We start from the raw sequence: 17,386 nt of genomic DNA, 5'->3' as shown, positions 1-17,386 counted from the left end.
CTGTCTCTGGAGCGTCACAGGAATCAGTCTCATGTTCTCCACTCTTCCATGACCATCACAGTAGCTGCTCAGGATACGGCCTGGTCCAGGATTATGGAAACCTTGGGATCATCTCGTCTTTGGTCTTGGATCGAATCAGTGACTCTGCATAGTCTGAGGGCCTCGGGAAGAGTATCCCCAGGTGGAAATGGAGAATAAAGAAAATAAAAGAGAATAAAAGTGTGTTCTCCACGTTTATCTTTTCTTTTTTTTTTAATCAGGTCTAATTCAATATTATTTACCAAATTTTGGTCTTCTTTGTTACACCTTTTAAGCGAAGAACTCCTAGACTTTAATAAGGTCGTAACAGTTAAAATAAGGTGAATTAAATAAAAAATAAGGATCATCCTGGATCTGTTTCTTCGCTCTTTATTCTTTTTTTATGTATTATAAAAGTCTCAGATTGGGTTCTGGTATCGGTAGATACTCAAAATTAAATGACTCTCACTCGAGGGCAAAAACACCTGATCGGGACATCACTAGTATAAACTGTATGCTCTCGCAGCAAGCTGTCCATAAGCCCAACACACTCAACACACTCTGCTGTTTTCTGTCTGACATAATTCACCACCTTCTTTAATACCTGTGACAAACCCATGATACACATACACACACAACACACTCCTGTAGTCACGCTATTAAATGCACATTGTTTTTCGTTCATGATTGGAAATGTTAGTGGGGTGTTCTGAATGGTGTGTATGTGTGTGTGTGTGTGTGTGTGTGTGCGTGTGTGTGTGTGTGTGTGTGTGTGTGTGTGTGTGTGTGTGTGTGTGGTCCAGGAAGACGACGGCTCCACTGGTCTTCATCACGCTGCTAAACTGGGCAATCTGGAGGTGGTCTTGCTGTTGCTAAGCACCGGACAGGTGGATATAAACGCGCAGGTGAGCGCCGCATCATCAGCTGTGTCTGAAACCACACACAAGCATACACACATGGTTTACTACACCACAGCTCACAGGTTGAGTACAAGTTGAGTTCTGCCATCTGATGCTGCAGCTACTGTGTTATTTTGTGTAGAGTGTTCTGGAATCAGGCTTGATGTGTGTGTGTGTGTGTGTGTGTGTGTGTGTTTCAGGACAGCGGCGGCTGGACGCCCGTCATCTGGGCAGCAGAACACCGACATATCGAGGTGATCAGAGCCCTGCTGAACAGAGGAGCAGACGTCACACTCCGAGATAAAGTCAGTCTCACACAAACACAGCATGCATACACTCACACGCGCACATACACAACACATGCACACAACATGTTCACTCAGACGTGCACGCACCACACCTTGCGCACACACTTAAAACTCTCACACACAGCATGCATACGTGCACACGAAACTCACATGCACGCATGCACACAACACTCAGGTGCATGCAAAACGCACACACACGCACTCACGTTCCCACTCACATGTGCACACGGCACACTTCAAACACAACACTCACAATAGTGCGCACACACATTTACACACATGCACACACACACACAAAACACACTCAAGCATGCACAAAACAAGCACCCAACACTCACACGCATATGCACACAACATGTTCATACACGCATGAACAAACACACACACACACACACACACACACACACACACACAAGAAATCATAAACATAGCCTTTACTATCACAACTGAGTGCTCAACCCCCCCACAGACAACACACAGACACTCAAGCAACACACTTTCCAATCTAAGCATGTTTGCTGGTGTGTGTGTGTGTGTGTGTTCAGGAGATGAACGTGTGTCTGCACTGGGCTTCGTTCGCGGGCAGTGCTGAGATTGCAGAGCTGGTCCTGAACGCCGGCTGTCCTCTTTCCTCCGTCAACGTTCACGGAGACACACCGCTGCACATCTCCGCACGCGAGGGATACAGCGACTGCGTCACGTGGGTCACACACACACACACACACACACACACACACACACACACACACTCCGATATTCAGCCCTAATGCCAATCAACAATGTTAGATTTTGCTGTGTTTGGCTTAACCATTCCCGGGTGGCTCGCCAATGCATGGTTTGCACTACATTCATTCTTCCATGGCGGGGCGCCACACCAAAATTGATCCCGCCACGGCTACATTACAGCTTCTCATTCAAAACATTCAACCATTTTTATTTAATAGCGGGTGATAATCGCACCAAAACGTATTAAAGGTGAGTGAATTATAACAGCGTGAACTTTTCTGTAACCGTAGTAGTGCTGTGCGCTATTCGTTTAACCCTTTAAGGTGACCTGCTGACAGACTGACTGGTGCGTGATGCGTGAAGCCAGAAAACACGGCGTAGCTTTCAGTTATGATGAACAGTTTCCATAATTATATTTTATTTATAGATAAAGATCTATGGCTCTGCATATCTTGCTAGAGTTTATAACCAGTTCACTTTACTTCAGGGCGCATTAATGCTGCTCTGTAGGTCTATTGGAGACGAATATTTCTAGCAAATCTAATAAATGTTGGAGACATCCTCGTTACATAATCGCACTAAATCACACTTCAGCAGCGTTTATTTGAGAGCGCACAATAAAACCTGCACTTGGGCAGGGTATATTTGAGGGCGCGCAAGACGTTTTGTGCACGAACATAGGAAATCGGCGCTCGAGCACAGAGATTTGCATGGTTGTATTACATGGATGTGATCTCGACTTGATACTGCGCTCTCGACATTTGTCAATGAAATAACGCCACAGGTAGTTGGAAGAACTGTGTTAAAGGCCCAACAGAGTCTACCGCCGCAGCTGGAAAATTTACTAGAGGAAACACTGCAATGTGTTAGATGATGGACAACAGGACAACACATACACTTAGTACTAGAGCTGTGCCATTTGGGGAAAAGATCTAATTGTGATTTATTTATTTATTTATTTTTTGGACAAATGTTGCTATTTCCATTTGGTTTTCAATTTAATTTTGTGATCAAGCTTCAGCTCAATATTCTGTATCGTAGCTTCTTCTTTTTTATTATTATAAAATTTTCACCTTTATTTGAGAGGACAGTAGAGAATATTGACAGGAAAGCATGAGGAGCAGAGAGAGGGGAAGGATCAGCATAGGACAGCGAGGTGGAATCGAACTCAGGTCGCTGTAAGCACCGAAGCGCATGTTTCAACGTACTAACCACTACACCACTGGTGCCGACATCATAGCTTCTTGCTACAAAAATGCTGGAAAGATATTAACATTCCTTCAAATCTGAAATGAAACACTCATTTTTCTCTCGAGCAAACAGTCGTGAGTTATGGTGTTGGTTATCTCCTGGTGCCTTCGTGATGTGTTTCATACGGTGTAACAGCTGCAAACAACCCTGAAACTGTATGTATATATATATATTATATATAAGTTAAAATCTATATTAACAAAACTTCTGCAATCTGCACTCCGAAAATAAAAGTACAAAGACTGCCACCTGGTGGTTCAAAGAGAAAATTTCTTGATATGAACTTTTTAGATGGCTTTAGTACAATTTGTTTATGATAGACATACACAATATGCAATGTGCAATGTTTTTTTAAAGGAATAATACATTTATGCAGTCATGAATATGTCTTGACAGTTAATAAGACGGTGATTTGATGCTTCACAAAAGTTGCAGACGCCTTTACCAATATCGTAATGATTTTGTAAACATCCAGTTATTCTTTACATTGATTAAGAAAGCAGCTACAATAATACTACTATGGCTACTATTATAAAGAAAATCCGCTCTAACTGTAAAACTAAATAAACTGCTGAATACTCTTGACACATGAAAGGGTAAAGCAACAAATGTGGAAAGTTATCGCGTATCATAATTAACAAAACGTTTACTACGAATTTTATGTAATTTAGCTCACATGGATAATTGAATATTAATCAGATGATGTCATTATGCTGCTGTGCCGTCAGCCAATCGTTGCATTGCTGATCATGATTTTCGAGGATTGATAGATCTGTCATTCACAACACACGCAGCGATCTCAGATCAGCCAGACATTTTAATCTGATTCATAAACTTGTTTGAAGAACCAAATTATCCAGAGATCAGTTATCAAGATTAACAGATCCAGCCAAATCATCTTAGATCATTTATGTGAGCTACGAAGAACAGACCCATGGACATACTAAAACAAGTGAAAATAATCAAATAAATTAATATATATACATAAACACATACATACACACACAAAACAAAATTCCAAACCAAAAAGGCAATAAACCAAATCTGTATTTAGGATTAAGTAAGGGTAAAATGAAGCCAGATAAAAATAAATAAATAGAAGAATAGTTATAGACTAATAGAAATAGATGTTCAAAACTGTGTTGAAAGAGGTCTACGACGATGAAGAAAAGTTATTAGAAGACCAAACAGGGAACTTTAAATTACTATAAAAAGGAAAAAATAGATAAAATTAATCAATAAATAAATCAATTATATAATAAAAAGGGCCTGGAACCAGAAGTATTTGCTTTTTGATCTCTCATTGATTTAAATTAGTAAACCTCTAAGTTTGTCCAAGGTTTGTGCCCAAAGTCTGATGGTGTCCTCTCTTGCACCATGGATGCGAGCAGTGGACATTTCCAGATACACAATATCAATAGAAACACTGAATATGTTCTCATATAAATGATGAAAAAGTATTATTACCCTAAACTATGTATTTCATGAGATAAAATAAACAAGAGTAAAATATGAAATGATAGTCTGAGTCTTTGAAAAGTAATGGTATTAACTTGTAATGTGTTACCCCCAACACTGATCATGATAATAGTGTATATCATATATACTCTGATTTCTCTGCTTCAGGCTGCTTTCAGTGTTTATAACAGCTGCAAATGCTTGGAGAATGAATTAGAGAGCTAAATAGTTAACCCTAAATAATGAACAGTTCAAATCGACTCCCCTTTGGTGATGTTGGTGCTGTTTTTGCTCCATTGACTTCCATTATAATCACATTTATTGATTGCCATGACAGCATATAATCATGCATTCTTCATTGCTGCTGGGTTTCCCTGTGGGGATTAAGAGGTATAGTTTGTCAGTTTGTTTTTATTCGTACAGGTTGTTTCTGTCTCGCGGTGCAGACATCGATATTGTGAATAAAGAGGGCGATACGCCGCTGTCTCTGGCCCGCGGGGAGACGCCCGTCTGGGTGGCGCTGCAGATCAACAGAAAACTACGAAGAGGAATCGCAAACCGCATCGTGCGCACCGAGAGGATCATCTGCAGGTCAGTGCGTGTGTCTGTCGTCATCAGCAATATATATATAGTTCCCATTATTTTCCCAAATGATGTTGAACAGATTCAGGAATTTCTCACAGTATTTCCTCCGATATTTTTTCCTCTGGAGAAAGTCTTATTTGTTTTATTTCGGCTAGAATAAAAGCAGTTTTAAAATATTTTAAAGCCATTTTAAGGTCAATATTAATAGCCCCCTTAAAGGTGCTGCGTGTAAGTTTTTGACTCTTCATAAAAATACCATAATTATATTATATTATATGCCATAATTATATGGTAAAGATGTTTCAGAAGCATGCTAAGTGAACATACTTGCTTATCTGAAAAACAATGCTGAAGTCAGATATTCTGTGCTGGAACGTGCCGGAACGGCTGTCTTTTGTTTTGTTTTTTACCCGCCCACTGCCAGTTTAGCCAATTATATTTCAGCACCCCGGGCATGTCATTGATTCATTCAGAAATGCTCTGAAAGCATGCGTCCGTGACCGAAATGTGACCTCTGGTGGACAGTAGCAGACTCCAAAATGAGACGGATTCAGTTCCACATGAGGTTAATTATCAATTAATATAAATATTACTAGCGTAAACATTAGGTGAGCAGGTTACGTGTAACCGCATGTCCTAACAACACGCTACGTGACGACATTTGCAGAGATTAGCTATTTAGCTGTTTGCAAAACACGACAGAAATGTAAATACAGCCATTCAGAAGCACAGAATAGTGCACTCACTGCGCTCTAGCGAAATGGTAAGGTTTATAATCTAATGAATACATATTAAACCTCTTTAACATGATTAAATGTAGATGCTGGATCACTGATATGTGTTGGTTTGCACTTTAAGTCTCAGTACCGAAGTTCAATTTCAGACGGTTTATTTTATTTTCCAGATCTGAGCTGAACTATGTGCTGCTGCTTTCAGTAGTATGGCAATAAATGTGATGTAAAATGTCATTCAAACCCAAATTATTAGCATTTAACACTGAATAAAGCACATGAGCTGTACATCATTGTCAGTTTATCTTGTTGTTCAGCTGTCAGAAATAGAAGCTGTTTATAAAATATTAATTTCAGATGTTGGTTAGAACAAAAACTCTTTTTAATATGGGAAATATTCCTTCTATCATGTGCCGTTGAATTAATTTTGAACACTGTTCAAATCACTCACTCCTGTTGGTCAAATAAGTTGCATATAAATCTGCATCTGAGCCAGCAAAAAAAGGCTGATACTTTTCCACATGCATATCAACAAGCAGTTGCTGACATAAGACATTTTTATCCTGCTCATAAACCAATATACACAGATGGATCAAAAAAGGACAGTCATGTTTCTGCAGCAATAGTAATGGCTCGATTTTTACAGCGCAAGCAAAGGCTCTCTTTTTAGCTCTGGAACACATTGAAATGCTGAAGGACACAATTTTATTATTTTTTCTGACTCAAAATCTTGTCTACAGACATTGAGTTATTTTAAACTGGAGCATCCCATTATTATCGACGTTTTTATCAAAGTTGACGAACTACAGAGAAAGTTTTATTATATAGTCTTCTGCTGGATCCCAGGACATACCGGACTACTTGGAAATGAACAAGCCGACAAAACAGCCCTAGCAGGAAAGCTGACGGAGTGTAAAATCCTACCTTAGGATCTAAAGCCACTAATAAAAGGCTCTATTCTCAACAAATGGCAAACCGAATGGGATCAGTGCCCAGATAATAAACTTTCTGAAATTCAGCCAGAAATAGGAGGAAAATCTAATTTATTTTTTAAGTCAAGACATGATGAGATTGTTTATACAAGATGCCGCATTAAACACACGAGACTCACACATGAACATTTACTGAAAGGAGAAGAACCACCAAAATGTCAATATTGCCACAGAACCCAAACTGTTCAACATATTCTTGTGGACTGCCCCTTTTATAATGTTATCAGACAACAATTTTTATCTGGACAGACTTTAAATGAAATATTTTTAAATGTGAATCCATCTAAAATTGTAACATTTTTATCAAAAGGAAACCTTAAAAAACTATTTTAGATTTTTATCTTATATATTATCATTATTATTTATGTATTTTACCTTGTATATTATTTATTGCTGTTGATTACTTGTAATTGTTAGAATATTTTTATAATTATAGAAAATTGGTATTTATAAAACGTGGTAAAATTGATCTATTTTTATTTTTTGCCATGACATAGCCATAGAAGTGTGCTTTTTTGATCCAGGAATGCAATACCTAGTTCAACCACTGGGTGTCACTCTTACATACTGAACCCTTCAGCAATATTAGTTTAGGATTGTCTCTAGAACAAACCACTGTTATACAATGACTTGCCTAATTACCCTAACTACCCTAATTAACCTAGTTAAGCCTTTAGATGTCACTTTAATCTGAATACTAGTGTCTTGAAGAATATCTAGTGTAATATTATGTGCTGTCATCATGACAAAGAGAAAATAAATCAGTTGTTAGAAATGAACATTAGTGGAGTGTTCTCAAAAGTGTGTGTGTGTGTGTGTGTGTGTGTGTGTGTGTGTGTGTGTGTGTGTGTGTGTGTGTGTGTGTGTGTGTGTGTGTGTGTGTGTAGTGACGTGGCTCAGGGTTATGAGAACGTCCCGATCCCGTGTGTTAATGGCGTGGATGACGAAGGCTGTCCGTCTGACTACAAATACATCGCAGAAAACTGTGAAACATCCGCCATGAACATCGACCGCAACATCACACACCTGCAGGTAACAGTGTGTGAGTGTATGTGCGTGCATTTCTTTTGAATTTTTATCACTCAACTTTTTTTATTGATCAACAGCCAAGAGCAAAGAACACACCTCACTCTACACATACATATGATACATGTTACATATTCAGCCACATGGCACACCAAGAAAATTCAAAGTATAGCAAACATATATGGAAATTAAGGTTGTGGTACCTTTGAATGTACACACTCATTTATCCTAATTTTCGATGTTGCCAGAGATTATCCCATTTTCTATGTACTTCTCCCTCATTTAATCTCCCCAGCCCACACTCATATGATGCAATTTCAATCATCCCATTAATGCATTCCTTTATTTCTGGCTTTCTGGGACACTTTAAATCAGGAATACAGGGGTTTTTACCTATATTATGGCTTGTTTCCACTGACTGGTACAGTACTGTATGGTTCGGGTTGGTACGGGTCACCTTTATCAGGCTTGCGTTTCCACTACCAAGGGTACCCTTTTGGTGCACATGGTGTATGACAGAAAGTTTCAGTCGACGTCATTCTCGCTCGAGGAAATGTCTACAATAAAGCTGTACGGGTCACTTACATATCATATGAGAAGCACTTCTCACTAAACAGATGCTTTACACGCATAAATACTTGTGTAGAAATGTTTATTACTAACTTTTCTATGAACATGAGTTGATTATAACTGCAGATCAATGACAGTGTGAAACAGCCTACTGTAACGTCTGTAATTATATAAAATAAGTAAATAAATGCAGCATCTATAAACACATACAGCCCCTTACAGTGTCCGATATGTTACCAACTACAGATAAACTACACACAGCAGACATTTAGTCCGTATTTAGGTTCAAAACAACACAACATATAGCCCACAGTCAGTGTAAGCCTCTCATCTGTGTCTGTAATCTTCAGCAGCACATGTAGCCTCTGTTAGAGAGTAATTCCATCATTCCCGGTTCATATTAGTCCAAAAGGTGAAGATAATAAGTTAGTTATACATGGCATTTTGTTCATGTTTGCTGAATAATAATGTTCTCCTTTTTTCCGGCTTCTCCTTTGTTTTTCCGCGCTTCACTCTCGCGTTTGTTAGTGTCTGACAGGATCGGGTTTCAAAAGCACGTCAATAATCAAGCGCAGGTTATTATCATCAGCTCAACAAGTTTGTTATTTCAGATATAGACGCGCGGCGAGCGCAAACAAGAAAGCGAAACCGCTCGCGCCTCAGACTGGCTCGTAATAAACTACGGGGCACAGAGTAAATCTGCTCTTCTTCTTGGCTTTGTGGCTGTTTATCAAGACGACAAGGTTATTTTGAGCCCGGGTCGACCATGGCTCGTTATTATATGTATTTATAATTCCGCTGTAATCTCTCGCTGTGTTTTTCAAACATGGCGGGTTTTTAGTTTTCATTCTGGCTTGTTGTGTAAGCGAATGACGTATCTCTGTAAACCAATAGCGTTCAGCTGCGCGTCTAGCTCCGCCTTTTGGTACCCTTTCTCATGTTTGGTACCCTTTCGAAAGGGTGCCGAAAAAGTGGTACGGTACGGTTCGGTACGCTTTTTGACAGTGGAAACGGCCATAAAAGCGAACCGAACCGTACCGTACCACTCAGTGGAAACGGGCCATTAGGCATCACTAATTTGTCACCCAGAAGGCATAGCCGTGGCTCTACAGGTAACTCACAGCCTAGCCACTCCTCCATTATTCTTAAAATTTTACACCAGAATGGATAAACTAGATAACATACCCAGATCATGTGTAAATACGTCTCTTCTTTATTGCATTTCCAACACTGATTATTTCCAGCTAGTCCCATCCTATAGAGTCTGGATGGTGTGTAGTAGTGTCTATGTATTATTTTGTACTGGATGAACTTTCCTCTAACTTCTCTTATGTTTTTACCTACATTGGAAAGGATGTCCAGCCACTCATTCTCCTCAATATCAATCCCCAGATCCTTCTGCCAGATTATTCCCAAATTATTACATCTGAGTTGACATTGAGCATCATTTTGTAACACACAGAAGCAGGTCCTAGCATCCTGTGGTGACTGTAAATAAGCATACACAGGGTTGTCCTTCACATTAAATTTGTCCTTGATGCCGTGTCTAATTTGCAGGTATTTCCAGAAGACCCCTCGGGCTCTAATATTATATTTGTCCACTAAATCAGAGCCAGACATGAATACACCGTCCTCATGCAAATCCTTCACTTTAGCAATTCCTTTTAGTCGCCATTGTTATGTGCATGCATTTCTGTGTGTGTTTCTCTAATGTGTGTGTACCTGTGTGGGTGTTTCTAATGTGTCTGCATGCATGTGTGTGTGTTTCAGCACTGCAGCTGTACAGATGACTGTTCGTCCAGTAATTGTCTCTGTGGGCAGCTCAGCATCCGCTGCTGGTACGACAAGGTACAACAACACAGCTCTGTTCGTCTCTATTATAACTCTATAATACATCACTGAAGGCTATAAGTGTGTGTGTGTGTGTGTGTGTGTGTGTGTGTGTGTGTGTGTGTGTGTGTGTGTGTTCTCACAGGATCATCGTCTTCTTCAGGAGTTTAATAAGATCGAGCCGCCGCTGATCTTCGAGTGTAACATGGCCTGCTCCTGCCACAAGACATGCAAGAACCGCGTGGTGCAGGCTGGAATCAAGTCAGTTACCTGTGTGTGTGTGTGTGTGTGTGCGTGTGTGTGTGTGCATGTGTGTGTGTGTATCTGTCTGTCTTTGTCCACATGTTTGTGTTTGTTTAATGTGTGGCATTCTTTGTGTGTGTGTGTGTGTGTGTGTGTGTGTGTGTGTGTGTGGGTGTGTGTAATGTGTCTTTGTGTTGATGTATGCTTCCAGTGTGTGTATGCGTGCATGTGTGTGTGTTTGTGTGTAATGTGTCTTTGTTTTGATGTATGTTTCCAGTGTGTGTGCATGTGTTTGTTGGTAAATGTTTTGTGTATGTGTGTGTGTGTGTGTGTGAGCGAGGGTATGTAAGTCTATATTTGTAGTGTGTGTATGTCAGTTTTTTTGTGTGTGTGTGTGTGTTCAAGGAATGTGTCTTTGGGTTGATGTGTGTATTCTAATGTGTGTGTGTGTTCAGGGTACGTCTCCAGCTGTACCGCACAGAGAAGATGGGTTGGGGTGTTCGAGCTCTTCAAGATATTCCTCAAGGAAGTTTCATCTGCGAGTGTGTTCCCTCTCTGTCCTCTGATCATATGCTGTGTGCTGTATTTACAAACATCAGATCTTCTTAATAGCAGCCGGTTTCAATGGTTTTTCATCTAGAAACAGTTCAGACCACTGTAAACCAGACCATTTTTCTCAGCCTGCTTAACGAAAGTTCAAAAGAATCATTTTGAACTGATTCTCAAAACTGATTCTTTTCAATTGTTCAAAAGAATCATTTTGAACTGATTCTCAAAACTGATTCTTTTCAATAGTTCAAAAGAATCATTTTGAACTGATTCTCAAAACTGATTCTTTTCAATAGTTCATAAGAATACTTTTAACTGATTCTAAAAACGGATTTTTTTTTCAATAGTTCAAAAGAATCATTTTGAACTGATTCTCAAAACTGATTCTTTTCAATAGTTCAAAAGAATCATTTTAACTGATTCTCAAAACTGATTCTTTTCAATAGTTCATAAGAATTCTTTTAACTGATTCTCAAAACTGATTTTTTTTCAATAGTTCAAAAGAATCATTTTGAACTGATTCTCAAAACTGATTCTTTTCAATAGTTCATAAGAATACTTTTAACTGATTCTAAAAACGGATTTTTTTTTCAATAGTTCAAAAGAATCATTTTGAACTGATTCTCAAAACTGATTCTTTTCAATAGTTCAAAAGAATCATTTTAACTGATTCTCAAAACTGATTCTTTTCAATAGTTCATAAGAATTCTTTTAACTGATTCTCAAAACTGATTTTTTTTCAATAGTTCAAAAGAATCATTTTAACTGATTCTCAAAACTGATTTTTTTCAATAGTTCAAAAGAATCATTTTAACTGATTCTCAAAACTGATTCTTTTCAATAGTTAAAAAGAATCATTTTAACTGATTCTTAAAACTGATTCTTTTTTTGAGCGATCCAGCTGAAAGCATTGTTCATTTATTAATTAGTAAGACCATTTTAGAAAAGGTTTAGAAACTAAAATCAAAAGTAATTTCCTCTGTTACTCATTAACAGTCTTTACAAGCGTTGAAACAAACAGCATTTATTTGATAGATAATAGATAATTTAGTTACATTTATATAAATATCTTTGCTGTTTCAAAGTGTTATTAATGATTTAAAGTATTAATTACAATCAAAAAATGCTAAATATTGTTCATACTAACTCATCCAAGGCTTTCATGGCTAGTTTTGAGTGATGATGCAAATGAATCACTGTTTTTAACTGATTGATTCAAGTGAATCATTTATTAGAATTTGCTGGCTGGTTATTTTGATTCAAGCTGATCCTCAAGACACTTTAACAACTCAACAATCAAACATAATTAGTTTTTAATTCTCTACACTCAGAACAAATGAAGAAATAGAAACTTTAAAAACCAGATAAATCTTTGTTTACTTTAACAGTGTCATAATTGTCACTATTGATCAATTTATACATCATTGATAAATAAGAGTGTTTATTTCTTTAAACAAAACAGCAAACAAAATCATATTTATCAGGCTTTGGTGGCCAGTTTTAAGTATCGCTGCAAATGAATCACTGAATCAGATTTTAAGTTTTGAACAGATTCATTGAAAGATTCAAATGGAACGATTAAGATTCGTATGGAAATTCAGTGTAATTTTGATTCGGATAATTCTTGAGAATCAACTAAACAATAAAGGTTTAATCCTGTGTGTGTGTGGTTGTGTGTGTGTGTCAGGTATGTTGGTGAACTGATCTCTGATGCTGAAGCAGACGTGAGAGAGGACGATTCATATCTCTTTGACCTGGACAACAAGGTGTGTGTGTTCGTTCGTTCGTTTGTTTGTTTGCTCGTTCGTTCGTTCGTTCAAAAAAATGTTATTCCCTAATACTAATTACAGCCACTGTCACACAAATGCTTCTTAATGCTAATAGAATTGCAGTTTAGAAATTACTTTGAAACAATAATTAGTCTTAAAAACAAAGTAAAATAATGAATTATTTTATTTATTTATGCTTTTATATGTCATTTATTATCAAATGTACAGCAGTCATTTATGATATATATATATATATATATATATATATATATATATATATAATATATAAATAAATATTCTGAACAAATATGAGTAAATATTATTTAAATATTATATACTTACTTACTCCCATGGCCGTTTATATCGATGTTGATATTTAGCCGCACCATATTGGTGTTTCATAGGTGAATTGGGTAAGCTAAATTGTCCATAGTGTATGGGTGTGTGAAAGAGAGTGTATGGGTGTTTCCCAGTACTGGGTTGCAGCTGGAAGGGCATCCGCTACATAAAACATATGCTGGAATAGTTGGCGGTTCATTCCGCTGTGGAGACCCCTGATTAATAAAGGGACTAAGCTGAAAAGAAAATGAATGAATGAATGAAGTGGGTCGATAGCCCAACACTCGAGAGGGGTCTGGATGCAGACCTGGTGCAGTGCAATCTGAGCTGCATCCAATGCTTTTTAATGCGCTCACCTAACCCTAACCCTACTCACTCCATTGAGTGCATTGTGTCTGACATTGCATCGCTGAGTGATGCAATCTCAGCTTGCATCATAAAGGCTGCATCTGGATACTATTGCAGCGCTCAACCCCCAACCTGGAGGACCAGGACACACACTACAATCAATTTAGTTCATCAATTCATGTGTGTGGACTGTGGGGGAAACCGGAGCACCCGGAGGAAACCCACACCAACACTGGGAGAACATGCAAACTCCACACAGAAACACTAAATGACTCAGCCGAGACTCGAACCAGTGACTTTCTTGCTCTGAGGCCACAGTGCTAACCACTGCGCCACCGTGACGCCCATTTATATAATATATATAAATAAATATTTAGTACTCTGTGTAACTTTCCAGTTTTTTAATTGCTGTTTTATGTTTAATGATTGTCATTTTGTCATCAATAATAATAATTTATTCAAATTATGTTATTAAAAATCATGTTATTAATATTTATTTTATAAATTTTCCATTAGCAATGCTATTTTTACGACTTTTGCATTGTCATGTTTAATTATTGTTATTTTTAATTGATTATTTCCCTTTTTAACTTGCTGTACTGCAGATGTTTTTTTTTATATTTATTAATTATTGCGTCAACTCATTACGAATATTTCTATTGGCTCAGGATGGTGAGGTGTACTGTATCGATGCCCGCTATTACGGAAACATCAGCCGCTTCATAAACCACCTGTGTGACCCCAACATCATCCCGGTGCGTGTGTTCATGCTGCACCAGGACCTGCGCTTCCCTCGCATCGCTTTCTTCAGCTCCAGAGACATCTTCACCGGACAGGAGCTCGGGTGAGATGCTGATTTCAGCACGTTTATACTCAATATTGATCCTGGTGGGCAAAAAAACAATGAGCCGTAATGGCGGCTGCACTGGGATCTCGCAACACAAACCACTCATATTTCCATCTGTTTCCGGCTATGAATATTTCTATCACATATCAACAGAACAGAACAGAGAGATGATCATAAACTGTGAATAGTGGACACTGGAGATCCATATTCCGCTGTTTTTCAGTCATTTAAAACCCTCGTGTCCCTGTCAGAGCTACAATTCAGTGATATTTACATCTATTTTGTGGATATCCCTCAGAGATTTAGTCATTGTTGATGGTGTTATATATGTAATCAATTAACATGCATTATTATTATTATTTGTGCATGTGGATGAATGTGTTCTGAACTCATCACGCGCAACAGGATGTGCTGTTGACCCGTTTTTGCTGCTGATGACCATAAGTTGCGTACTGAAAGAGACGACTGTAAAAAGCTGAATGTTCTCTGTTTAGTCCTGATATATTCACAGTTTAATTTGAGCTTTATTATTGGCAAAAATAGTAAATAATAATGACTTCAGATGATATTTTTGGAATAGTTAGAGCTGCTTTATTCTCTTTAAACATCAGCTCTCGTTTATGAACTGCTGTTTTATTTGATGAATGAAGTTATTAATGTGCTGTTACTGCATTTATTCTAATAAATACAATATTCAGGGATGTAATTTCATCCTTCAGATGTTTAGATGAATATGATTGGTCTTTTAGCATGGTAATTTGCATAAGGATATTATTTAACATAATCTATATAATACCTTTTTTAATATTCTGAAATATTTGTAAAATTATAATGAATGAGGACAAGAATGTATATATTTGTTAAAACTGTAATACAGTATAATTATTTATTAGGAGCTCATCAGAAATTTTTTAAAAATTTATTATCTATTTTAGTTACATTATTTTTGATAATTTTGATATTTTTACACTATATATATATTTATCATTTATTTATTTCATATATATTTAATTTACTTATTTAATTTACTTATTATTTATTTATTTTCTTATAGATTTTCTTATTTTAATTATTGTGAATTTATTTTCTTATATAATTTATTTACTTGTTTATTTAATTTGCTTATTATGTATTTTTTCTTATATATTTTATTTATTTTATTTATTATGTATTTTCTTATATGTTTTATTTACTTATTTATTACGTATTTATTTTCTTGTATATTTTACTTATTTATTATGTATTTGTTTTCTTATGTTTTATTTACTTATTTATTATGTATTTATTTTCTTATATATTTTATTTATTTATTATGTATTTGTTTTCTTATATATTTTATTTATTTGTTATGTATTTGTTTTCTTATATATTTTCTTATTTTATTTATTATTTATTTATTTTCTTGTATATTTTATTTATTTATTATGTATTTATTTACTTATTTGTTTCATGTATTATTTTATATATTTTATTTATTTATTATGTTTTTATTATTTATTTTTACTTATTTGTTTATTTATTTTGTCTTTATTATCTTATTTTACTTACTTATTTATTTGTTTATTTATTTATTATGTATTTATTTTCTCATGTATTTACTTATTTGTTTATTATGTATTTTATATTTTTTATTTATTTATTATATTTTTATTTTCTTAAGATTTTTATTTATTTATTTTGTATTTTTTGCTTATTTATTATGTATGTATCTGATTTTATTTATTTATTTATGCATTTATTTACTTATTTGTTTATTATGTATGTATTATTTTATAATTTGTATTTATGTATTTATTTTCTTATATATTTTATTTACTTGTTATTATTTTTTTATTTTTATATATTAAATTTTTTTTATATTTCATGTATTTAGTTATACATTTTTATATACATTCAAACATATTTACTTATATACATAAAGCTTATTTTTTGTACAGTATGAAAATTGTGCAAGTTTATTAGTCATATTTTTTGAATTTGTAAACAGAAGTATGTCAAAACTGATCTTAATTTCATGTGTTTGATTCATGCACCTGCTTTATTGCTTTATGACAGATCTCCATCAATTTATGGCCTGTTTCTGCTATAATGTGGTGTTTTATGGCAGGTTTGATTACGGCGATCGTTTCTGGGACATCAAGAGCAAGTACTTCACCTGTCAGTGCGGCTCGGAGAAATGCAAACACTCGGCGGAGGCCATCGCTCTGGAGCAGAGCCGGCTCGCACGGCTGGAGGTGTGTGTGGAGCCCGACACTGCGCTCTCACTCATCGGACACTCATGATCAACACTCACACTGATGACACCATGCTGGAAACTGTAAAACCACACACTAATGTTGTCCAGGAAGTCCCATTCAAAGTCCAGACTGCACTTCCTGCTGGGATCTGTTGCATGTAATTTCTGTTTTTCATTAAAAACCATGACCTTTTTGTTTTTGTAAGTGTAACTGTTTTAATAAATACTGTTTGATACAGAATGTTCCGCTTCCCTTTTGTTCCAGTAGAATATTGGAATGTTGCTTTTTAGAATTGGTAGAATAATTTGAAACAATGTAGCAACGTTTAAAAAACAGAACATTGGAACGTTACTTTTTATAATTCTTGAAATTATTTAAAACAAAGTAGCAACATTTAAAAAACTATTTGAATATTACGTCTAAGTGTTCTCGGGATGTTTTGAAACAAAGTAGCAACATTTAAACAACATAATATTGGAATGTTACATTTAAGTGTTCTCAGAATGATTTGAAACAAAGTAGCAACATTTAAACAACAGAATATTGGAATGTTACTTTTAAGTGTTCTCAGAATAATTTGAAACAAAGTAGCAACATTTAAACAACAGAATATTGGAATGTTACTTTTAAGTGTTCTCAGAATAATTTGAAACAATGTAG

General features: G+C 36.1%; 1 protein-coding gene across 2 annotated transcripts in view; it reads left to right on the top strand.

Annotated features, from left to right (window-relative positions):
• The window catches only part of ehmt2 (euchromatic histone-lysine N-methyltransferase 2), a 40,507-nt gene extending 23,541 nt beyond the window's left edge, over positions 1-16,966 (top strand). For both annotated transcript variants that reach the window (XM_056479794.1, XM_056479793.1), the window contains exons 18-28: positions 822-923; positions 1,118-1,222; positions 1,771-1,925; positions 5,084-5,251; positions 7,856-8,000; positions 10,335-10,412; positions 10,540-10,655; positions 11,093-11,179; positions 12,874-12,952; positions 14,311-14,486; positions 16,597-16,966. In XM_056479794.1, coding sequence (XP_056335769.1) covers positions 822-923; positions 1,118-1,222; positions 1,771-1,925; positions 5,084-5,251; positions 7,856-8,000; positions 10,335-10,412; positions 10,540-10,655; positions 11,093-11,179; positions 12,874-12,952; positions 14,311-14,486; positions 16,597-16,771 — 1,386 coding nt within the window. In that variant the 3' untranslated portion in view covers positions 16,772-16,966. The remainder of the gene's footprint in view (positions 1-821; positions 924-1,117; positions 1,223-1,770; positions 1,926-5,083; positions 5,252-7,855; positions 8,001-10,334; positions 10,413-10,539; positions 10,656-11,092; positions 11,180-12,873; positions 12,953-14,310; positions 14,487-16,596) is intronic.
• Positions 16,967-17,386: the final 420 nt, after the last annotated feature.

Source organism: Danio aesculapii, chromosome 19 (assembly GCF_903798145.1).
Source record: "Danio aesculapii chromosome 19, fDanAes4.1, whole genome shotgun sequence".
Taxonomy (NCBI): Eukaryota; Metazoa; Chordata; class Actinopteri; order Cypriniformes; family Danionidae; genus Danio; species Danio aesculapii.
The sequence above is the reverse complement of the archived record's forward strand: the minus strand, read 5'-3'. Positions and strand labels throughout refer to the sequence as shown.